The sequence below is a fragment of the Ciconia boyciana genome, chromosome 7 (assembly GCF_034638445.1).
Source record: "Ciconia boyciana chromosome 7, ASM3463844v1, whole genome shotgun sequence".
Classification (NCBI taxonomy): Eukaryota; Metazoa; Chordata; class Aves; order Ciconiiformes; family Ciconiidae; genus Ciconia; species Ciconia boyciana.
Genome location: NC_132940.1, coordinates 62,018,633 through 62,042,704, shown reverse-complemented (window position 1 = coordinate 62,042,704; position 24,072 = coordinate 62,018,633). Strand labels below are relative to the sequence as shown.

Sequence of the window (24,072 nt, the reverse complement as noted above, 5' to 3'; positions counted from 1 at the left end):
TCTTTAGGTACATGGTGCAGCATCAGGCCAGGGCTGTCAGAATAGGAATAATATCAAAATTCAGTGTTTGAAACTCATGTTGTCTCTCTGTGTTTAGTAGTCATCCCAATGGTAGCTCAGTTTATAAACCTTACTTCTGCACTTACTGATATTCTCTGTACATTGATTATATATAGCAAGCTAAGGAAAAATCCTTTAATTATTAAAAGTTACGCACACATATTTTCCAGAATCTGAAAGAACTGCATGTGGAGAATAATTGTCTGGAGTACCTGCCCACAGCTATCAGCTGATTGACCCACTTGAAAATACTTGACTGTCACAACAATCTCCTTAAACAGCTCCCAGACTCTGTATGCCAAATACAAGGTAACAAATAGTCTTTGTGTTTGTGGCCTTAAGGACACAAGTACCAATAAGCATTTTGGAAGAAGGAGGGAGAGAAGGGAAGGAAGAAATGCAGTGCATTGTTCAGGGCTCATCCTGTAATTGTAAGGGAGCCAAATAGGATAAAAGTCAGGAACTGGGGGCGTGGGGGAAGCACTGTGCCCAAGCCAAGTGGACAGGAGGTCCTCCACCATGACCCACCTCAACCTCAGGAGTCCAAGGAAAAGGGTGTTTCCCAGAGCTCAGCTCCAAGCAGACCCCCTGGTGTGAGAAGACCCCGCTGGGCCAGCACCAGTGACTCCAGGGGGTGGTGAGGAACCCGCTCTCTGGGGATGCTCCCCAGCCCAGTCTTTCCATCTTCCCCAGTTCATTGCATTTCTGTGTGCCTTAGTTCACTAGTGCTGTTGGTGTGCCAATTAGCAGGACTTTTGAAAGCTGGATTTGGCCACCTCGCTGCCAAGTGAATAGTCTTCACCTAGTGAAGTAAATGCTTTGCTAGGAGAGCCTGAGTCCCATCCTTCTATATTTGGGAGCAGATACTTTGAATTTTAAATGCTCTGGAGAGATGTTCAATACACACATTCATTACATGCACAGACTGAATTGTTTGTGCCTCATCCATGTGCTGTTTATGGGGAGCATGCGGGAATGCTCCCCATCATTCCTGTTCTTTGTGCTGCAGCTGTTTGCTTTTGTGGGTTCAGGTTTGCAAAAACTGCTCGTTCAGAACAATCACCTGTCCCAGCCACCCGAGGATTTGGACAGTCTTCAGCAGTCTTGGTCCTTGTGGGTGGGAACCCTATGACAGACCCTCCTATTGAAGCATGCTGTCAGGGGACATCTGCCATCTGGGAATACTTACGGGGAAAAAAGGAGTAAAAAGGCCATGAACTTAAAGGTAGGGGTGTTAAGAAAGTCACCACAATATATATACAAAGCTGTGTTTTTAGTAATAGTTACTTTGCAGAACAACCTACAGGGCACTGTGCAACGTCAAAAATGTCTTAAACCACCATTTGCATCAGCTATGGCAGAGCAGTAGTTCTATCACTGATCATGTTAAGGTAGGATATAGGGAACCATCAGGAAATGCAGCACTGGGCATCATTCAAAAATGTTCCAGAAGGTTGTCACTGCCCTGCCAGGTCAAGAACAGCCCTTAAAACTTGCAATGGAGCTTTCCTTAGTTCCTTGTCCAGTGGAAGGGGAATGGTTAGTGTGTCTGAAAACAAGGCAAATCCTCTAAGTCAAGGCATTGCTTATAGATGAAACTAAATGCAGGTGGCATTTTCCACTCTTGCTGACTTCATTTTGACTGCAGAGAGCTGAAGATCCGTTGTGCAAACGCATTGAACAAAACACATTTTTTGTGTGGTTTTGTTTGGTTTTTTTTCCCCAAAGAACATCAGTCTGTATCACCAGTGGGCCATGGAATTAATTCGCTCAGAAAAAATACAGGGCAAGAAGGAAGGAAAGGCAAATCCTCAGTCTTTGATTCTTCTGAACCTAAATTATTCCTCTCTTTCTGTAATGTCTGTAATTTCTTAATGAACTAATGTGTTTCTCACAAAATGTTCTTCTGAACTAAAAGGTGACATTTAAAGATGTGTAGACATAGTCATTTACTACTCTAATCAAAAGGTCTGGAGGACTACACTGTTAGTGTCCTCCCTGGTAAGAAATTCCTCTTGAAAAAAATAACACACAGAGTAAAAGAAAAGTCAGGTGTCTGGCAGTCTATCTTATCTGCAAACAATGTAGTCTAATACAGAATAAAAGGGTTTTTTGGAGACCACAATGTGCCTGGCTTTTTGCATCAAGAATATCCACCAGTAACACTGTTCCACATGACTGTTTGCTTTTACCCTTTTCCTCCAGGTAACCAGATTGTTGTTTTTTTTTTTTCAGATCCAAAGTCTGTGGTGTGGGTTGATGAACCAGAAGAGGATTGGACCTTTCTTGACACTTAAGAATCTAATGAAAAAAAGAAAGAAGGAAAACAAAGGAAAAGGAAAGGGAAAAGAGAAGCCTGTTAAAAGGATCAGAAGCCAAAAAGTGGTATTTGGGCAGTAAACTGCACAGAGCTCTTTTCACTTACAGGAAGGGCAAATGTGAGCAGAGATAAGCAAGCAGGAGACAAGCAGTATTAAAGCATTTGAATCAGTGAGTGTTACAATGAAAACAGATGATTTTTTGAGGTTTGTTTCTGTGATTTTGTCAACATTGACTCCAGCTGAATCAGACAGATTCTGAAATATTCTTGAGATGTCTCATTCTGAATGTATGTTATCCGAAAGCATAAAGGCAGCTGATTAACTGGAAATTAATCTAATCTGTAGGAATCTGGTGCAATGAAGTATTCTTTGTTCTGAATCCCAAAGTATTTTACATGCAATTCTTAGAAATCTGTTTTCCAGTCAGTGAGGTACAGCCATATGTTGAGTAAAGCAATATTTATGGCCCCACCTACAAGCAGTAAAGAGTTTTACATTCAGAAATGATCAATACCTTGTTTGGAAATATGGAGGAAGATTCCAGGCAGTCAGAACATAAGCACTTCTACCAGAACCTCCACTACCATCCTGTCTTACAGAGGTGTAAAAAGCTGTTTTGTAAGTATCTCTACACTTTTGCAAACTGTTCACTGATGTTTTGACAATCTGTAGTTATAGTATTTTGAATGACTGAAAGCTGTCAAATCCTTAGTGTTATAGCTCATCTCTGAGATAGCTTGGTGACAGTTTGTAAAACGTCTATGTACGACAGGCTTATTTGAAAGCGGAGAGTCTGCAGAATGCAATATTCTGCAATGATTCTGGGTCCTGGCATGTTGTAACACCCTTGTTATTCAAAAGAACCATAACAAACACTCCTTACGATAATTCTAGCATGCCAAATTTATATGCAACCATGTCTTTCCACAGCACTTTACAGATAGCTGTTTGTCCTAGGCATCTGATGTCCTTGTCTAGTTTTTATTCTGTATTGCTCAGTTACTCCTTAACCCCCCCCCAGAGTTTTATTTGCAGCATACATAAAGCACAGAGCTGGACTGGGACCGGCCACTGTGCAGATTCAAAATGCACGAGTGGGTGGGAGCAGAACCCTTTATTAGTTTAACTGGCTGGTCGGAGCTGCAGTCCTACTCTCCCTCCCCTTGTCTGAGTTGAGGTGGTGAAGGCAGGGTCACTGAGACCCAGCTCTTCCTAGAGCTCCACCTCCAGGTAGTGCATTCTGAATGCTGCAGCTACATCTGCATCCAGGGTATGGATCTTATTTCCGTTTGGCTCTTGAATGGATTGATACTGAAATCTCATTAATATGCTTGTTGGCAGGAGAGAGCTGGTAGTGCAGAAAAGTGGGATGGCTCAGTTTTGGTTTTCCATTTTACTACGTAACTGATGCTGTTTTGATTGTTTGGCGGTGTCTTATGAAATTCTTTCACCCTAAGTGAAGGCAAAGAGGAACAGAGAGAAGGATGATTCAGAGACTACTGAGGAGGCAATCACTGTAAGAGAGAGATTTCCAGGAAGATTGGCAGATAGACAGGACATTTAATAGAATGATTTAATAAAAGCTTTTTAGTGGCACAATAGGTATGACAGAATCATGAGAGGGCAAAGAACTGAGAAGGGGATCATGAACAGCAAGTGGAGAGGTTGCTAGCAATGAGTCCGTACTGTGCTCTGGAGCTGAGAATGAGGAACCCAACTATGACAAAGCAAGAAACCCCAACACTGAAGTCCAGTTCAGTCAGTAAGACTGCAACAGACACTGGACATTAAACATGGGCCAGCTGCTTTACTGAATTAGAGAGAGCGCTTCAAGTGGGAAAGGAGTGATTCAGGGAGATTCTCACAGAACGGATAAAGGATCAATTTCCCAATGGGACCAAAGGCAGATTTGAGGAGGAAAGTCACAGGAAGGCAAGTGATTAAGAGAAGAGGTTGGTGTGCTGCTGTTAAACAGAGATGATGGTACTTCCACATTAGAATAACTCTCCTGGCTTGAGTCACTGCTTGAAAGTCTCTCTTGTTATTCCTGGATGAAACAGGGGCTCTTTGCTTCATTTCAGAGGTTGAAGATCTCTGTAGAAAATAACTGATCCCACACTGCGGCAATTCCCTGCTACCTCTGACCAGGACACTCCAGTTCATCTCACATTTCTCAGAGCTCGGGGAGCCAAGTGCACTTTTCAAGTGGAAGTCAAACTGGAGCTAGAAGTCCATAGAGACCCTCACATGAAATCATGGATTAAACGAGCAAGAGGTATCAGCACAGCATGGTCAGCCGCTGGTTATAACCCTGACCCTAGTTGGAAGGGTCACCTGGACTAAAAGCTGAATATTGATCTGCATCTGCATAGGAGAACTTGCTGAGAGGGGTCCTAGCAAGTTAGGAACGTGCCACTGAATGATCCTGTTGTGCCTTTCCTCCAGGAGATTGCTGCAGCATGTAGATATACTCAGGGCTAATTGAGCAGTACTTTATCCCTCAAGCTGCCTCAGGATTTCTCTAAGACTCCTCACTCAGTGGGCAGATCTAATATCTTTACTTCCTAAAATACCTTACCAATGAATAATCCCACTGCAGTCTTTGAGCTCACGTGTGGGTTAACATGCTCCATGACACAAGTGACTATGCCAGAATTTGTCTCTGTGCAAGCAAAGACAATAAACTGCCAAATAAGAAATTATCAAATGAAAAAAGGAGGAGCCACCTACATGTCCCAAGTTGGTGCTTTTTCTAACAAGTCTTGGGCACAGAGCAGGGTGCTCTGCTCTTAGCTAGAAGCTGCCCTGTGGCTTTGAATAATAGACTTGGCTTATTTCTTTCATCTTCAGGGTAAAGATAAGAACACTGTCTACGTCACAAGGTGTTGTGAAGGTTAATGGATTAAATCTGAATGCAGGAAGCATGAAGGCACTGTGGGGACTCCCACTGGCTTTCATATGCTCTAGATCAGACTCTTAGCTCTGGAAGTTTGGTTTTGTGCTGCATGTCATAAAAGGGTCCGTACAGAAAGCACAGTCTGGGTAAGGCTGAAACAGCTCAGGATGAGAAGGAGCATCCCTGAAGTATCCTGAAGTCTTTGCATAGCCTTATCCAGAACACTTATGGATCGCTCTGTATCCAAAATCCTCGCTAAGGTAGCAGGACATATCTCTGATTTAATGTACCACAGCATTTCCCTTGCCCCTGAGACCTGCAAAGACACCAATCAATTGTTTCTTACCCTGATTTTATGCTGATTCTGTACACAGGACTCATTTACACTATGAGATGGCAAAAAGGGCCACAGCAGAGGCAGAACAGCTCCTTCTGTATTCTCCTGACTGGACTAATATACAATCCTGAGTTGTTGGGATGCTTTCCAAATCTCACAATTATGTAGATTTAATGCATTCACAAAGAGGCAAAAGTTTTGGGATAGAAGAAACTAAAATTTACAACATGGAGGTTTCAAGTATTTTCACATTAGAGGCATTTTCCTTATATACATGGGGCCACATTCACACTGCCCACCCACCTGCATTAGCACACGCCCCAGCCACTTCCCTCCACTGGCAAACCTGCAGTGTGTCCATCTGAAATCGTCATTGCTCTTTTGACCGTAGTCATTGCTGTATTCACAACACAAAGATTAAGCATATACAGTAGTGTCAGCATAGCAGTGTAAGCATGGCCCAGAGAATCTGAAATAATATGTTATTAAATTAATGATCTATGCATGTAGAAGGTTAAATAACAGTTTTATATAATTATGGAACTATTTCAAGAGCTCTCATGAGACGAGATTACTAAAAACTGGGGAGTCTTCTAAGTCAGAGATACATAATACTTGGTTCACGTGCTGCTTGTGAAAGGCCTTCCAGAAACCTTCAACCTCCATCAACAGTCAAAACGAATGTTTCTTTTGTTGTCTTGATTAAAGCTTTCCAGTCGTTTCCGCTGCGATTCTGAAAGGACCCATCTTTGCATCCCCAGCTCTGCCAAGGCAGGCAGCTTTGTCAGTGCTGCTAACAACTCACTGAACCACGTCCCACAGTCACGGCAGGATGATGGGCGAAGGCTGACATCCAGCTCTGAGAGTTCTTTGAATACTGCTAAGCCTTGACAGAAAACGACCCACCCTTCGTCAGAGATGTTGTTATTATAACTCAAATCCAGCTTCCGTAACCTGGCTAGATGGCCATCCTGCGTCAGTAATGCTGCAAGAAATGACGGACACAAACACAACTAATACATCCTGGCAATTGCTTTAAAAGCTTTTTAAATAATACCATATTATTTAAGGCCTTTCAGCTGTCAAACAGCAAAATTCAATTCCTCAGCACCATAAAATCACTTGCTGTTGATCTCAGAAAGTTTGTTTTATCACAGCTGAAGGAGTGTGCAACATTTAAAACACAGGCAATTCAAAAGGAACAGAAGTATGCGGCTAAATTGTATGGCAACCTGAAAAGCTTTGAGTCAGTTGGAAGGAGGTTATATCAAGTGCCAATTAAAATAGGCAGACAGGCTTTACAGGGAGGTTTGGAAAAAGGAAAGCAAAACTAAATGAGGTTGCATGATTACAACAGCCACCTCTCACTGTGGGAGGGTAATGGGCCTGATATACCCTAAAGGGAACTGGGATCCTTAATGTATGATAGGCAAAGGAGACACCCATCAAGGGTGATGTTTGTAAAGTCAAAAATATTCAGGCTTCATCTCACCAGCCTTCAGATTACAGGTCCTTAATAGCTGTCACACAGCTATTGCCAATCTCAGACACTCAAAACCCATGAGTCAGGCCCACAGAATCACAAGGATGATTGTAAAATAAACAGGTTTTTAAAAGGCTCCTAGAATTTATTCCCTCATTGGGTTCCTATTTTCCAGTATTTCTCAGCAGCTACTAAGAGGTGGGCTAAAATATTTCTGTTTTAATTCTCCCATAATAGTTTGACTCCAGAAACACACCTAATGGACTAAGAGCTGGTAGTGCCTGTATTACCAGCTGTCAGCACGTACATTTCCCATAAATTACTGAACCCAAAACCAGCAACTGAGCAAAATAAAACTCCTCAGAGGCAGCTTTAAATGTCTGACATAAAAAACAGATGTAAAGCCTACATTTTTCTAAGTGCTGTCTTTTTGTATGAATAGAAAAAACTGATAAAATGATTCTTTGCATTTTTATACTTTTCATCTTTTGCACTGTGCATGTACAGGACACACAGTCTTCAGCAAAATGAAAACCCTTTCTGGGAAAAATACTGCTGTATTTTCCATCTTTTCATTTGATTTATGCAAAAACATGCTCAGAACATGGAACAAGTCCCTTCTGAATTGTGGGCTAAATGCCCTGGCTCCTTGACTGCTAGTAAATACCATGTTATACATACTTAGAAGTGCCAAATCTTCAGCCACCAAGTTACAGCTGTTCAGTCTCAACACTTGAATCTCCGTTGCAAGCTTTAGTGCTCCCAAAAGCAGCTTTAGGTTCCCACCAACGCACTTATTCCAAGAAAGGTCTAATATCTCCAGTTCAGGAAGGTGAAGGGCAGCCTCAGCTGAAACGATTAAGACCAGCAACTTCTGCTTACTAAGAGAAAACAACATGGCCTCAATAGACACCTCACTGGCAATTCACCTGTAAATAGGCTCCTCACAGGCTGCCTACTTGTACTTAGAATGACTTATTTTATCCTAATAAAAGTCAGACAAAAAATATCTCCTGTGGTCTTTAAAGAATATAAGAAGGGCCTGCCTGTAGAATCTTTAAGGACTCTGTGGAGGGGTTTCTTGTCTTTCTGTTTACGTTATTGGCTTAACCTTGTCCCATTGAAGTCAATTTAATATAACGGCTTGTTTTGAAACCATTTTATATCAATTTAAAGACAACAATTTTTTGCTGTGAACTCACTATGCAAGGGGAAAAGCTCTGTATCTTTTGACAACACCGACTTCCATGATGCCACTCTTACATAATTGTAATGATATAAATATAGTACCGTTCCTGCAGGGACCTCAGACCAGTTTAGTTTGTTACTGCTTCTGCTGAAGGCAGTCAAGTTTTACTATAAGTTTCAATTATGTCATTCGTAAACAGTACAAGATATAAATGCACAATACACAGTAACTAACAGATCCCTCTGTACTTAGATTTCATGTGCCATATGGAACACCTATCAAAGAGACAGTGTAGCCGCTAATCCACTGAGATTTGCCATAAGTAGGCAAAAGAGGCTGAATTTACATATCCTGTGTTAGACTGGATTTTTCTTCATGGCTGTGCAATATCTTTTCCACTACTCCAGTCATTGCCTCAGTTCCTCCATTGCCCCATGCTTAACTCTATTCCAGAAAGTTTCTACTGAAACTTTCACCTGCAGACAGGTGAAAAACATTCAGTGAAAACTTTACCCCACTAAACTGCAAACAGTTTGGTTGGTGCTACAACCAAACTATAACTACAGCATAATATGAAACCATGCTTTGTTTTCTCTTCCAAAATTAGGCAACATTCAAAAGCTCACTGTCAGACAAAGGACTAAAAGGACTTCATCCAGCCAGGTATAATGGGGGAAGACATACAATGCAACCAGGTCCCATGAAGCACTGGTTTCATTACACGCTTTTCCACTCAAGACCTGTGGTATAATGTAACCATGATCTCTGGAGTTCAGCCAAAGGAGAATGAAGTGCTTTGTCCCACAAGGATACACAGAGTATAGACACATTTTAAAAAAACATTCCTACCTAGTGATGAAAACGACTCTTCGCCTAAACCACAATTGCTGATGGCCACAGATTTCAACTTTGGTAAAAACCTGAGCCTGCCCAGAAGAGGATCAGATGAGACTCCTACATTTTTATTCGAGGATAAATTCAGCTCTTGAAGACTGGAGAGTAAAGGTATCACCTGGGCTATGAAAACATGAAGTATTTATTAGACAGTCACCAGTCCAGAACAAATATGTAGTTATATATTTGCCTGACATAATTTCTTTTCTTTATAAATCAATCCAGAAGTCAAGGCCAAGTTTTGACACTCAAATTTATGGTGAGTAAAGTTTTACTCCATAAATAGCTTTGTCATTTTCAGTAGGAATGTTTAAGAAATTAGGTATTACATACTGTGTGGAAGGTTGTCAGGACACGGCTTCCTGTTGAAATTTTCTAGGTGAAGTAGGGAATTTAACATTAAATGAGATGGGGGTTATTTCCAAATGTCTTCACTGCTAAGTAAAACTCCTTTATATTACTGTGATTATTCTCTATGGGTCAAGAAATTTAAAATAAATCATGATTGCTATTACTAATAGTTAATATTTCCCAGTGCTTCAGCAGCAGCTTTTCAAATTATATTCTTTATCATGGAAAATAAGATGTGGGCAACATAGGATTTTTTGTTGTTGTGGTTCTAAAGAGTAAAAACCATTATCAAAAAGTTATAGTAATGCACACAGAAAAATAAACTGTCTCACTGATTGAATAGGAAATGTCTTTTTCTTCCTAATAGTATTTATGAGTTGGGTCAATTAACCTGGAGACTGTAGTCTTCAGCTTTTCTATAAAACAGAGAGCAGCAGCAATGCAAGATCTCCTAACATCACTCTCTACTTGACTTAAAAGTTCACCAAGGGAGTTTTAGGCAGCTACATTTACATGCACATATGCACCTTGGATCCATGCCAATTTATACCAGTGGGGGAACTGTTTCTGGATATTTCCAAAATTACTGATTATTGAAAAAAGCAGTGCTTGGTGGCAGTTCCTACATTCACATCATGGGTCTGAATCACGGCAGATTCAGGTCCTTAGTTCCACGTGGGATCAGACACTATGAGATTTCCTTTGATACAGCAAAAAACCATTCCATATTGATCAAGAAAGCTATCCTCCACACTGCATTTCCAGAACTGCCTAATGAAAATATACCGAGATCTGCTAGAATAGGTTAGGCAGAATCTCTTACACCTTTGAGATATTTTCAGAAGTCAAAACCTACATTCTTAATGGATTTCCTCAACATGTCCTTACACAAAACGGTCATGTCCTCTTCTGTTACACAGCACTGGTGGAGATCAAGGACTTCAAGATTTTTCAAGCTGGCCAAATGAGCTGTTGAGTCTTTAAAGCCACCACCAATCTCTTTGTTACATGATATGTCTAATTTTCGTAGCTCGGCAAGGTGCTGTAAAGCAGTGTCTGCAATGGAAAAGGGAGCATGCTGGTCACCGGCTGCTACAATAGCACAGGTCACAGCTTTAGTGTTTATTTACTTTAATGTCAGAGTTTGCACAAGGTATTGCAGGCAAAGCTTTTAGGCTAAGCTTCAGCGTATAATCACAGCAGACATACAGTAATATCGCAAAGCTTCCCCAGCTATGCAACTCCATTCTTCTCTAAAAGAGCAGGTGAAGGTGAGGCCAGCTCATCCCCCAGATCCAGTCAATCCTCAGCCTTTTGCTGAAATTACTACTGGATGTGCTAATTAGTGCAGTTAATTAATTGTCTTATGGATAAGACCCCCACTAGGGAGAGACACAGATAATAAGCCCATTTCATATGGCTTCACTGGACACTCCTTAAGTGATAACGGTGAATTTGGATTCCCCTCTGAGAGTAGGATTAGCTTGTTAAAAGTTAGCTACCCTGTCTGTGCCCTTGTCTATGTTCTGTCTGGGGAGAGAGGAAGCATTTCCAGAGAGCCATTAATCTGCCCTAAGATGTGTCTCAGATAAATGGTGTGGAGGGTGACTCTCCCCACTGACTTTCACATGCTTGAGCTCAGGGAAGATAAATGCTACTCCTGCTGAAAGTCTCTGTAGTCTTTTATCAATCCTCAAACAGCAACTGATTGCCCATTAATACTGCCAAACCATCAGCAAAATCCCACCTCATTGCCTTTCTTAAATGGTTTTCAGATGTACAATTTATTCAGAATGAAAGTCTTTCTGAACATAAAGTCTAACCTAAGCCCTGGAGGCTGTCTTGCTTTAATCCACACATGTGCAAGTTTAACTCTTTCAAGCCTGGCACATTTTTCAGATCCTGAGCAATAACCTTCATGCTGCAGCCGATGTGTTTGTTGATAGAGAGATCTAATACTTCGAGGTTTGGGATCACATTTAGAATTTCAGCTGCAAAAAAAAGAAAAGAAAAACAGAATTGGTAATTGTCTGGACTATATACAGATGAACCCTAGAAAAATATAGCACCATGACAAACAGGAAGAGGTAGGCTGGGTTTGCCTATATGTGTGGTTTAGACTTATCAAGTTCCTGTTGTACCTAAAAAAACCAGCAAAACAAAGATTGGATAGGAATCAAGAAAATCAGTGAAAACTCTGTATGCAAATAAAGGTGAAAAAATACAAGGACAGTTAGAAAAATACAGGGAATAAAAAGCAGAAATACAAAGAGAAAGAAAAGTTTCTAATGAAAAGATACAGGACTGTATGTTGCATATGGCCATCTCCTGCAGTGGAGATGAGAGCACAGGGGCTTCTCTTTAGGGAGAAAATATATTTTAAAACACAGAATCAGATCAAAAGACCACAGAGGATTAAGCTGTGGTGAGAGGAAAGAGGGGAGGGGTGATTAATACTTGCCCACTCAGCCTGAATTCCCATCCCTCAGGCCTTCTTTCCCATCCCATGGCTAACTACATATTCAGCTGCTTAATTTTAAGCAATCAGTGTTGGAAATTCTGGCACGTGTGACTTGCTCGGGGTCTCAAAGGATCCAGCAACCCTGGACCACTGAGGCAGCCAGACTGTGGTTTAGATCTAGCTATTCCTCTTCTCAACCCTACCTCACATGATTAGAGAGAACAACTTTCTCCTTTGGAAGAAAGTGTATTAAATCCCAATACTGTGTGGTAAATACTATTATGATGCAGAGCCTGAAATAAATTAACTTTCAACTAATATTGAGCTCAATACAGCCATAATCTAAGTCAAACAAGTTACATTTTTGTGAAGCCAGTCTCTCAGTCCAGCTATGTGGATACACATACCAAGGGATTCTCCATCCTTTGCTGTCAGGTTACAGTCTGTAATTTTCAGAAGTTTTATCTTGCATCCTTTCTGGAGTTTTTTTGTCAGGAGTGATAGTTTTCCACCTATGTTACTGTTCCATGATAAATCCAGTTCTTCAAGTTGAGGAACAAGTTCAAATGCCTCTCCTGTAACAGAAGTCTAAGATGATTCATTCTGGGTATCAATTTCAGTGCAAGACAAAAATACAGGTTTTGAGTATATTGAAGGGGAAGGTTAGCCACTTAATTCTCAAATTATTATATTTTGTATGGCTTGCCAGGAAAACTGGTGTATGCCATGAATTGTCGCTACTGCAGCAATGTTATGTAAAGTCTCACCTTGTCTAAGGAGCAATATAGATCACAAGTCATTGTCACAGCACACACAGACTGCTTGGCCATCATTGTAGACCTGTGCCAGGACCCAGAAAGTCTAGTCTACAGGGAAATCAAGACAAGTGACAAGTCTGAATTTACTGTCCTGTATAGTTCTGCTGTTTTATTTGGCAAACTTCCAACGTCCTCTGTACTGTATCCGCAAGTCATTTTGGAGGAGATGAAAGAAGTCCTCTCACAGCTATTTCTGAAACTTAAAAGTTTCATTTCTGACAGTAATTTCTGACTCATTTCATAAGGAATCAAGATGAGCATTGTTTTCACCCAAACTCACTTTCCCATGATGTCAAGGCAGACAGCACTGATTTTGATTGCATTCAGAAAAATTAGCCTTTTCCAGGCTTGACGCACCTGCCCATGTGAACTGTGTTAGTGCTTCTTTGTAATACTAACATCCCACTGCAAAATCCAGCTTCCTAACTTCCTTCGTAGAGGAGGGAGGCAGATGTATATTTGCATAAACTCATTCCCAAGAAAGATCGATTAATCATACCATATGCAAATGCAATTTCAAAGTGTCATACACAAATTTTTGATCTAAAGTCTCGTCATCAACCTAATAATTGAGAATTGTATTTTAACAATAAACCCCTTTCATGTCTGTGTGTTTTCATAATTAATTCTTCACAAAAGATTTATAATAGAAAAATATTATTTCTGTTGTTGTAAGTGAATATTCAGATTTGAGAGCAAAGGTCATGTCTTAATGTTTACTTTTGCATTTATTTTAAATAATTGCCTCAGTCTTGAATACTGAGCAATGCACTGCAGTTGAGAAGTGGTTTTGCCTCTGCAGCATAGCCTGTTTCTGTTTGACATGGGGACGAGCATTCCAGGCACATTTTTCACCCAGAAGATAAATAAAGGACTTTAACTCCAGGAATGGTTTCCTACCACCTCTCACAGCCACAGCTCTGAGCAATCACATAGGAGAGGTTGATATTATGGTTATATTTGAGGCACGGATTTCTAAAAAGAATGCACTGAGTCCACAAGTGGCCACATTTCCACAGATAGATGTGGACATAGTCAAACAGGCAGTATTGGCCTAAATACGCATGCTATTTTCAAAATCACAGGCAAAATCAATGCAAACCGACTTGCTATTCCACATGTCAAGGGCATCACATTTTGACTGGAAATTCAAGTCCTATGATCAGTTTTGTGTCTGTCTCAGCAGAGGCCAAGCCAGAAGCGGGAAGGAAACAGCACAGGAGAACCAGGCAGAATAAATCAATTGGAAATATAACCAATAAAACTCAAGAGAAAAAAAGGTATGAGAAAAGGGTTTGAAAAAGAATGAAATAAATTTGCAAAAATCTGATAGAAAATGAAACACAGAGTTTAGCCTCATCAGAAACAGACCAATTATTTTCACCAGCTTTTGTAGAGATGCATTCTTCCTCCCCAACAGATAGCATGACCCACTTTTGAGCTACCACCATATATGTAATTTTATTTCTGAACCTTTCCTGCAAAAAGCCTGGATATGAATGACATAAAATCCAGCTTTATAACTCAGACTGGTTTTTAGAAATAAAGCAGCAGTTGCAGCACTTGCAAAATAAGCAGCAGTTTTTTAGAATTCCTAGCTGATTAAGTTTGCCCTACTTTTAGATACATATCACAGACCCACCCCAGAGTAAACTCCAGGCCCAGGGGTAAGTGACTCAGCATCAGAACCTGAGTGCATAACACCACCTTTAAAACCTTTAAATCTCATGCTTTGCAGAAAGCAGGGTTGCAGGCACTGCAAGCAAAGAAGTACGCAGAGGAATAAGCTTCTCCCGGACTTGCAAAAACAAGTTATAAAGCTCCAAGGAAGCACTGGTTTTAAGTCTCCTCCAAAAGACCATCCATTTTTTTGTGCTGAGCACTGCATCTGTCCTGCAGCATGAAGACCTAAGCTGACCCTATTATGACTGACTCAGTTTGTTTCAATTCTTCTGTCTACTATTAGATATGAAAGCTAGCCAAAAAAATACTAATCTAAATTGAAAACATGCTTTCCTGCAAATAGGACTGAATTCAGTTCCCTTCTAAATGTGAAACCTTCATGCCCTGAGGAATGAACTTGGCAGAGCTACTCAAATGTATAAGATCACACAATAAGCCCAAGTTCTTTCTACTGTTTCACAGCGGGAGTTTACATTGCCCAGTGTGGAAGCAGCAGGGGTAGGATGTAGGAAGAGATGAGTTGGATTACATTAGACCCAAGCTGTCTGGAAGTAAATGTGAATGAAATCCTGTACCTAAGGAGGTGACATCCTCAGCTGTCAGCCTGCAGTTGTTAAGTCGAAGGACTTTTAACAGGTTCACATGATGAAGATGAATAGTGAGAGCTTTCAAAGTCCCACCAACACAACCATTCCAGGACAGGCTGATCTCTTCCAGTTCTGGGAGAAATGGCAGTAAAGAAGCTGTAAAAAAAAGAAAAGAAAAAGTGTATTCTCTTTGCATGTTATCTGCACACCCTGGATGTCAATACATCTTAATACAGAGATGCTTTCTACAACCAATACAGCATTATAAAGCCATGACAGTTTGTACCTCAGTTTTCTTATCTGTAGTTTGAGTATAAGGACATTCATTTGCTTCACAGACCTGTATGATTTTTATATTTATATATATATTACATAATTTATATAATTTATTAATTAACATTTCTCAGGGACCTGGGACTACCAGATGAAATGTTAAATAAAGCCAGGCCTGTATAAAAGAAAGGGAAGGGAAAAGAGGAGAGAGAATAACTGAATAGGCAAATAAGAATTAAAGAAATGCATGAAGTGACTAGTTGAATAAAATGTATATTTACCCAGGTCTGTTACATCTGCTGCACTTAATGCACAATTATTTAGATCTAGATTCTTGCTGTTGGGTTTTTTTCCCAGTTTCTGCATGAACTGGTTAAATCTCTGCTCACCAGATGGTGACTCCGCTTCAGAAATGAGATGTGAAAGTCCATCTGAGCAACAAAGAAATAGGACCCTGGTTACCTCTGCTGCTAACACAATGTGTAAAACCTGTCTCTGGCTGTCAGGTGAAGACTTTAGGAAATTAACTAAATCGGTCAGTAAACCAGGCTCTATTTTTGATCAATGTGGACCAATAACCTGAGTGATAAAATCACTATAGATCAGATCAGTACAAAGCTCCCGATGCAGAGTGAGAAAAGAATCTCCTGTTGCACATCTCCACACTACCTTAGGCTAGTGACTTTGGATGTTTGCACCACCAGTTCAAGGACATGAAATTCATGCAAAACTCTGAGCTGCAGCTATTCTGGATGCACAAGTCATATACCCACCTCTTGTATGCCTACACTGTGGCCACACTGCTGCAATACAGTCTTGATCAGTTAGCACCGAGTGGCCCTGCAATTGTGTGATGAACCTGCTGCTTCCTTCATGACAGCCTGTGTTCATTTTCACACATTTCATACAGTCTGTGTAAGGCGGTTCCTGCTTTTCTTGGCTTTGCAAAGCAAACCCCACTTACCTTCTTCTTCCATGCAGTTTGTACAGCAAGGAAAATTGCATTTACATTCATTGCTAAACCCTTTAACAAATCAGTAATTTCCTCTAATGTCTATAGCTGGAAAAAAAGCAGCCAAAAATTACACAAAATAGCAACCCCACTCTCAGTACCTGTCCCCTCATTGTTTCCCCAAACCTACCCAAAACTCTTAGGACAAAGGATGGGGTTCTAAGCCCCACCTTCCAGCTCCTTTTTAAAAATAGCCTCATTTTTCTCTGGTGTGGGTGTAAAGAGTATTCTTGTGTGCACAAAACCATGATGAATTTCCACTCCCTTCCCCTCCCCCTCACCAGTGTCAAGTGGTAGGAAACATCTGCTCTTGTTGTCTTCAGATTGCTTTAGCAGCAGGGCGGACAGAGACCTATCTTAAATACAACAAGCCAAGCTACTGCTCAAAGCTTGGCTTTGAAACCATATAAGCTCCGCAACTAATGAGCTGACTCCAGCAGTGACCTCTCACATTGGAGATCAAGAGAGAGGTCACCCAAAAGCTTTATCCCTCCTCAGCAACATGGATGTCACTCCTTGCTTGGCACCTATCAAATTAGAGGGCACATCCTTGATAATGTTCCAATCAGAAGCAAATCCTGGCTAAAGGACAAACTATAGGCAGCAAAATACAGCATTTTGGCTAGCAAGAAAAGCAACTGATTTTCTATGAAATTAAAATATATACACATGCACACGTATTTCATTATTGTACCAGCATTACCTTCTACAGAGAGATCTTCCTTCTCACTCTGATCATCAGCTCCAGAGTTGTTTATTTCTGTTTCTTCAATTTTCCTTCTGACCTCGCCTTCAGATTTCCCAAAGTCAAAGCCCCTGAAGAATTTTTTGATGGCTGAAGGCTGCTCTTTCCTTTTTCCAGGAGAGGACCTCTTCCCTTGGAACTGTTTTATAGCAAAGTCAAATGGGGAACTCTTTGGGATGTCCTCTTCATGCTTACCCTGGCAGCTCTGAATGTCATCTTTCAGAGGATCAGCAGACATAGAAGGAATTAGTTTTAGCAATGTTTACTCTTGCTTACCCTCTTTCATAATGGCAGATGCATTGAGAATTTCCTACCATTCCCTCCACGCTTGTATCAGAAAAGCACTGCTTAGTGCACCAGACCCTGAACTCGTTTCTCCTCCTTCAAAAGGAACTGGTAATGCTCAGTATTTGCACAGCAGACTCAGTGGTCCCAGTTCTCAATGGTACGAGTATCACTCTCTGCTGCCTTGTTAATGCAGACTGCTCCTAAGGCCACCCCACCTGGCCACTGAGTGCTGCAGGGCTAACCTGCTGGTTCCTCTATCACTTAATCCCCAGGTTCAGTTCAGAGTCTTGTGGCCCCATGAAAGAAGCAAGGCTGAGATGTCCCCATTCTGAGGGGAAACCAGCTTAAGTTTGGCACCAAAATGATTCTTCATGCCAAAGACCAGTCCGGCAGTGAGGAAGGTGAGAGGAGGAGGTGTGCAACAGGGAGTACAAGGACATCCTTGCCTGAACAATGTCAGAGGCTCCCAAGTTCAGGGTGGAACATGCAAACAAAACCCCATTAACCTTAGAGCAAAGCTGAAGTGATAGTGCAGAAAACAACCAGATATCGTAGCTATGAACACTGGGAGTGTGCCAATGCTGGAAGAAAACAAGCCCCTCAGATAGCTTGTTTGGAACAGTTCAGTACTATAGTGACCTCAGTTTCAGTGGCTAATTCACAGGTAAATTAAAGTTTGACTTTATAATAATTTATATACATTCTTTCCTCATTGCTGTTTATACTACACAAGCTAAAGCATCCGGTGATTCTGGAGCTGCTTCGTTTTTCTCTAAACATTAATTTAATGCTCTTTCTTTAGTTTTAATTCTAGCATTCTCCCACACACACATGCTTTTAACCATGCAATCAGCCATAAAAACTAAGCAGACATTCATTGACTTTTGCTTTGTGACGTCTATGTGGAAAAGGTATGTATCAGGTACTACTGTGTGGTGTTGACTGCAGGGGGAATGACCTGTGCTCAGACCTTGATCCTGTAATACACCAGAGCTCGTGAACAGATTTTTGTGCTCACACAGATTCCCTCTTCCCCAGTGCAGACCCACACAGAGAACTCATTCCACAGTTCTGCATCATCCATAGAGCACATGAACTCGATCATTTTAATAATCATCTGTTACATATAATGCCACTGGCATCAACTTTCCAAAAAAGAGAAACACATGAAGAAGTATCAGTAACCCTATGAATTTCACAGATAGTTTTCATGTTATTACAGCATGAGTCAGGTCAGGGGGAAAATGTCAAAATAAAGCAAATGTAGTTTTTATATACACATACTGTTCTTTTTTTTTTGTGTGTGTGTGTGTGTGTATATAAATGTGGGTATATATCCTGATGTATCTGTATATATGTATGTAAATTTTCTTATTGTGTTGGAAGTTATCTGCCATGATACAAGTGTTCGAGGGCAGAGCACTTACAATTACGAAAAGCTGATGCATTGTTTAGTCTTACTCTTAATAGCCTCACAGCTGTATTTCATATGAGTACAGTAGAAAAATTATACAAAACAATGTACATAGCTGTACATGCACATTTACTGAGCTGTAAAGCAATGCAGGTTACCCTGGCTGTGTTTTCATGCTGTAGAACGGTATTACTTTAAACGGACAAAGAAACATACCTGTCTCTTCCATTGGGACACTTGAGGATCTGTTTCACCTTGTACAGCACTTTCAGGGCTTGCAGGAGAAATGAGCCATGCCACGCAAACAAAACCTAACTTCTTTCTCTAACAGGACGTTCCACGTACTTTTCTTTCAAGAGTTTCTTTCTTCATCGGGTTGATAGCAGCAGCTCTGCACAAGTGGTTTGTGGGCTCTTTCCAGATGCCTCTATTCCTCTGCACTGTCTCCCAATGTCAGTCCATTTAAATGCTCTGATCATGTCCCGGCTTAGATCACTCACAAGGCAGAAATCAGGAAGTGGCAGCACAGATTTTGATACTGCACGCTAACCTCTGCACGTCCCTGAAACAGCTGTTGTTAGAAGAGGCTGAGTCACCTTATAGATCAGGTTACAAGACTACCTGAAGAAAAGCTCTTTGTTTTCCCACCCCTTTTGTCCATACTGGTCAGAAATACTGCTGGAGGCTGAGCAAAGCCATGCTGTCAGCAGGATGTTGCATAGTTCAGTAAGAAAAAGGAATACAGAAGACTAGCGCACTCCTGATCATTTTAGGGCAACGGGAGATATGAGAGGAGAGGTCCTACTGCATCATCGGTACACTCTGCTTGTGGGCAACAGCATGATACAACATTACGGTGCAATCATTTGATACATCATATACATCTATCAAACTTCACTATACCTTTTTTTGTCTGTCTGTCTGCCCTAGAATCTGATTTCCATGACAGTGAACGTTACAATTTCTAGCTTAAACATATTCATGGCCATTTATCCTGAATCTCTTTAGCTTTGGTGATTCTTTTTCATCTATGAGGTCTTCACTTTTGTAGGCTAAACCAACCGATCTCTTCTTGTCTCCCCTCATGTGGCAAACTCTCCATTTCCCTTATCATTTCCTGCTCACCTTTGTCTGCACCTGTTGCAATATACTTTATCCTTCCTTAAATACACGGGACCATCCACCGATATATATACACTAAAGACATATGCAAAGTGGAGTGCTTTTGGTGGGGAATGATAAAGCTGGTCAACAAAACTAACGACTCCTTTGAAAGCAGCTGAGCACACACCAGCCGTGAGGACAGGCTTGACTCAGTGTGTCAATGTACAAATGATTCAGACAGGGTGGAACGAGGCACGGGGTGCTGCTAGGAGCCAACAGGATAAGATTAAGAGAAAAAAAACTTAACATGAACATCAGGAAAATCCTCCCGCCCATGAGAAGTACCATGCTGGGAAACATTTACAGTAGGACAAAATGCACAAAAACACTACGATGAACTGCCTTTCCCCGCAGGAATGGAGGACACATTTCTATTCCCAAACAGAAAGGATCTCCAAGTTGGTTTTAGGGTTTTCTGATACCAGGAGTGGCTGTCCCGTCCCAATTTCTGAAACTAGCATCTCACTATAGACCTGTACCCACTGGGAAAGATCACCCCCCTGTGTGCTAATTCACTTCACGTGTTCAGGCATCTCAGCTACGCAGACGGTCGAAAACCCCAAGTATTTCTGTTGGTCAGGAACTCATTCAATTTGACAGCTCTTTTCCACTTTACTTGTTGCACTTAACAACAGAGTGGCTGGGGATGAAACAGAGACAAGGCAACCCGTGTTTGTGAACATGTGCCAGGCTCTGCTGGCCCAAGACACTCGATGCCCACTGCAGTTCAATGAGAACGTGGAATGGGAATATCTGATAATCTCCGCTCCCTGGAACTGGGGAAATCCTTAAGCATGTTAAGCACTGATTACAGTGGTTAGGCTGGACTAACTCTGACATCAGTGTGTTAGGTGATGTGTTGCCCATTCAGAAATTCCCCACTTTAGGCTGTTGAATGATAGTGAAAATACCTCATGGCACCATGACAGCATCCCTCTAATCCGGTGAGAAGGGAAATGTAGTTTTGCAGTGACCTAGTTTCCTCTTCCTAGAAAGCAAATCTTTACCTTTCTTTACAGCAGCTATGCGGGAAGAGGGGACAGCAGGGTTATCCCAAAGCAAAGCTAGAGTAAGGCAGCTGCACTGGGCTGAAAACATGAGCATTACTTTGCAATAGCCTAGGCTGTGCCGTGAACACGCACAATATATCATGACGGCCAGGCCCAGCCATGCCCCTCTTAAATGCTAGACTGGGCCTCGCTGCATCAGTTGCTGTCTCCTCCATGGCATACTTCTGAACATGTGTCCTGCTCTTGCCTTGCGGACCTGTCCGTCTGCTTCTTGCAGTATGGCATGGACAGCACAGGGCAGGCTTAGCTTTTGGAGTTTAAAAATAATAAAGGCCTTCCCCATTCTATCCAGTTAAATGGTTTGTGACCATCTGCCGAGTGCTCAGTGTCACACTTGTTTATAGCTACTCTTCCCTCTGTGTAGACCTGGGGCAAGGTTAGGAACAGAACCAATTTTGGAACAAAATAGCTAAAGTTGCATCCCACACAGCATCCACTGGTGAGAGATTAATGTGGATTTTTGTACTTTGCCTCATTGTGACTCCTTAATCCGGCATATATTCCAAAGAAATAATGCCATTAGAGGATTAGTGCCACAAGTTCATTTGAAAAAAAGGATTTGCAAACATTGAAATCCTATATTCTATGTACTTAATCACTGAGTATCATTTTGGGGATTTCCTCTCCCTTTAGTAGTGTCTCTTTCAATGAAACCCAAGCAAAGTAGCAACTGTGTTTTGGATGGCCCTTATTATCCATTAAAGGAAAACAAAACCCCAAACATCTGGTTAAAATAATATAGAATCTAAACACACTGGACTAAACCCATCCTTGCTGTCGTACAATCATTGCAGTTATACCAGGGAGGCACTTGGCCCGATATTTATGTAGAATTTAGTGATTTTGGATATTTATCTGCTAGGGATTTTTAATATTCTTAGTCCTGTAGCACGCAGTAACACAGTGACCCTTGTTTGCTTCTAAGGCAGTTCCCTTCCCCAGCTTCGCTCACACCCAGGGAAGCCACTGCTCTCCTCTCTGTGGGTTAAGGAGACTGAATCACTGCCATGGTTTTTTTTCTCCCTTTCCTTAGCACACATCTCTGCTGCTCTGTCTCCGCTTTCTGCATGACTGTCACTGCCTGCAGCAGCTTCCGTGAGCTTCTCTTGCTTGGCTCAATTTGTTGCAGGCTAGGTGAAGAGGGCAGTTGCATAGGCCAAGAAACTGCTGGGGGTGGAAAAATGCTTATTGCTCCATTGCTGGTGACTTGCTCTTGGGCCGTGCTCACTCAGAATACATGTGCCAGGAGCTGCTGCCAAATGAGGGTAGGGGAAGAGTGGCCTGCTCCAATACCAGGTTCATTGCCCTCATCTTTCCCAGCCACATACATCAAACCATGACCTCCACAGCTCGCTCCATCCTCTCCCTCCTGCCCTGTCTCTTCCCTTCATCTTCTGACTTTGACCCAGTTCTGACCCCTTATAGCTGAGGCAGCAAAATTCAGTCTTGCCTACATAGCTGAGAAGCCTTCAGCTGGCATTGATGGTATGTTGCTAGCGCCACAATATCTGTGTCATCCACTAATTTGATGTTGACTCTCTTTACACCCAGGCAATTCACAGAGCAGCAGGGATCAGCTTTAGGGCCAGACAAAAACCTTCAGAAAAGACTGCACAGACGATGGGCTGGAAGGACCATTCCCCGAGGATGAATGAATAGATGCAGCTGCACTCACTAGAGGGAAGTGCTCTGCAGAACCTGGGTTAGGAAACGTTGCTTGGTCTTGCAGGTAGAGCTCAGCAGTGTGCTGCCATCTGGATAAACACTTTTTCCTTATGTTCTTATACTCTCAGAAATATTGTGCAATACTGACAATTCCCTGGAGCAAACTCGTTCCAGACTTCCCTGCACTGAGATCAGTGTGCATGCCTGAGGATTCAATTGGGTCCAAAGTATCTGAGTATCCTCATCAATTCCCACAAAATAAATATTCGACCTTCTGATTTTAATAGCCCATCAGCCTACAGTAGTTCCTGAGGCAGCTGTTTAAAATACATTTCGCTGGGTTATGAAAACTAAATCCAACCACCTCATTCCTATTTATGTACAATCATAGACTGATCACAGGAGGGGCTTGAAGAGGCACTGAGAACATACAGAACCAGGTAAAACCTTGGGTTCAGAAATGCATACACCTCTGAGCATCCTTAAACAGTCCCCTAAACTCGGTGAGACTTTTCATGGGTGGAAAGGCTGAGGAAGATTTTGACATTTCACTGTACTTTTACACTTTAAAACATAACAAAAAGTAAAGTTATGAAACTCTGGTGCTAGCATGCAAAGGTGAGCTCTGCCTGACCTGAATGGGCTGCACACTTGGCAGGACAATCTTGCAGGTGCATGTGCTGGATGAACTGGTCGTGAGCAGAGGTGTCTGACAGCCCCTGTTGCCATTGATTTATAACAGTTATAAGAATTTCAACCTTGCATATACCAGCACGAGCTGCTAAACACAAACTGTAGAATTCTAAAACATATTATTTTTCTCAAAGCCAGAATTTACCTTACCTACTATAAAATAATAGCAATGATAAGTAGATTTTTTCCAACTCCTATTTCATATTGAATATGTACTTTGATTTCCATAAAAAGCATGATTAAAAGATCACAGCAAATGTATCTTTATACCCACCGTGCAGATATTTTTAACACTCTGATATTGAGTTAGTATTTTTGAAATGGAACTACACAAATACAAACAATGTTTCATTCTCTATTACAATATACTCGTCTGTCAGAGAAGATTTTAAGGGCTGGAAATTTCTTTTTGGTTGAACTTATGCCAGGAATAATCCCCTTTCAGTTAATCATTTACATGAATGGGTAATCTGCAGAGTTCATGCAAGGCCTGCAAACTATATTAATTACTAGAAACCTAATTAGAAATCAACAGAGTCAAAGGATCAGTGTTATTTCCATACGGTACCATCTGGTACAATGGGTCTGGATAGCTCAGCAAAACTCCCCACTGCATTCTGTGGAGCTTCAACCTGAATATGTGTTGCCAGAGAGAGCAAGTTTATGCT

The 24,072-nt window shown here is 41.4% G+C and overlaps 1 protein-coding gene across 4 annotated transcripts; it reads right to left on the bottom strand.

The window, feature by feature from the left end:
- Window positions 1-19,394, bottom strand: LRRC31 (leucine rich repeat containing 31). 4 transcript variants are annotated; one of them, XM_072868126.1, is made up of 11 exons: window positions 19,029-19,394; window positions 17,069-17,326; window positions 15,635-15,784; window positions 15,069-15,236; window positions 12,400-12,567; window positions 11,355-11,522; window positions 10,420-10,587; window positions 9,136-9,303; window positions 7,779-7,946; window positions 5,918-6,011; window positions 1-33 (listed from the first exon to the last, which is right to left on the bottom strand). In XM_072868126.1, exons 1-10 carry the CDS (start codon window positions 19,039-19,041, stop codon window positions 5,923-5,925), a joined length of 1,518 nt encoding a protein of 505 aa, XP_072724227.1. In that variant the 5' UTR covers window positions 19,042-19,394; the 3' UTR covers window positions 1-33; window positions 5,918-5,922. The 4 variants fall into 4 exon arrangements, with proteins under 4 accessions (XP_072724227.1, XP_072724226.1, XP_072724225.1 ...); XM_072868125.1 differs by lacking the exon at window positions 1-33 and having other exon boundaries at window positions 5,923-6,083; XM_072868124.1 differs by lacking the exons at window positions 1-33; window positions 5,918-6,011 and adding an exon at window positions 6,279-6,599.
- Between the last annotated feature and the right edge of the window lie 4,678 nt (window positions 19,395-24,072).

Excerpts from the sequence above, each read along its gene's own strand:
- LRRC31 (XM_072868124.1), bottom strand. Across the intron at positions 12,568-15,068 it reads TGAGGATGTCACCTCCTTAG|GAGAGGCATTTGAACTTGTT; the intron begins GTACAGGATTTC and ends CTTCTGTTACAG. Across the intron at positions 7,947-9,135 it reads AGAGTCGTTTTCATCACTAG|CTGAGGCTGCCCTTCACCTT; the intron begins GTAGGAATGTTT and ends TAATCGTTTCAG.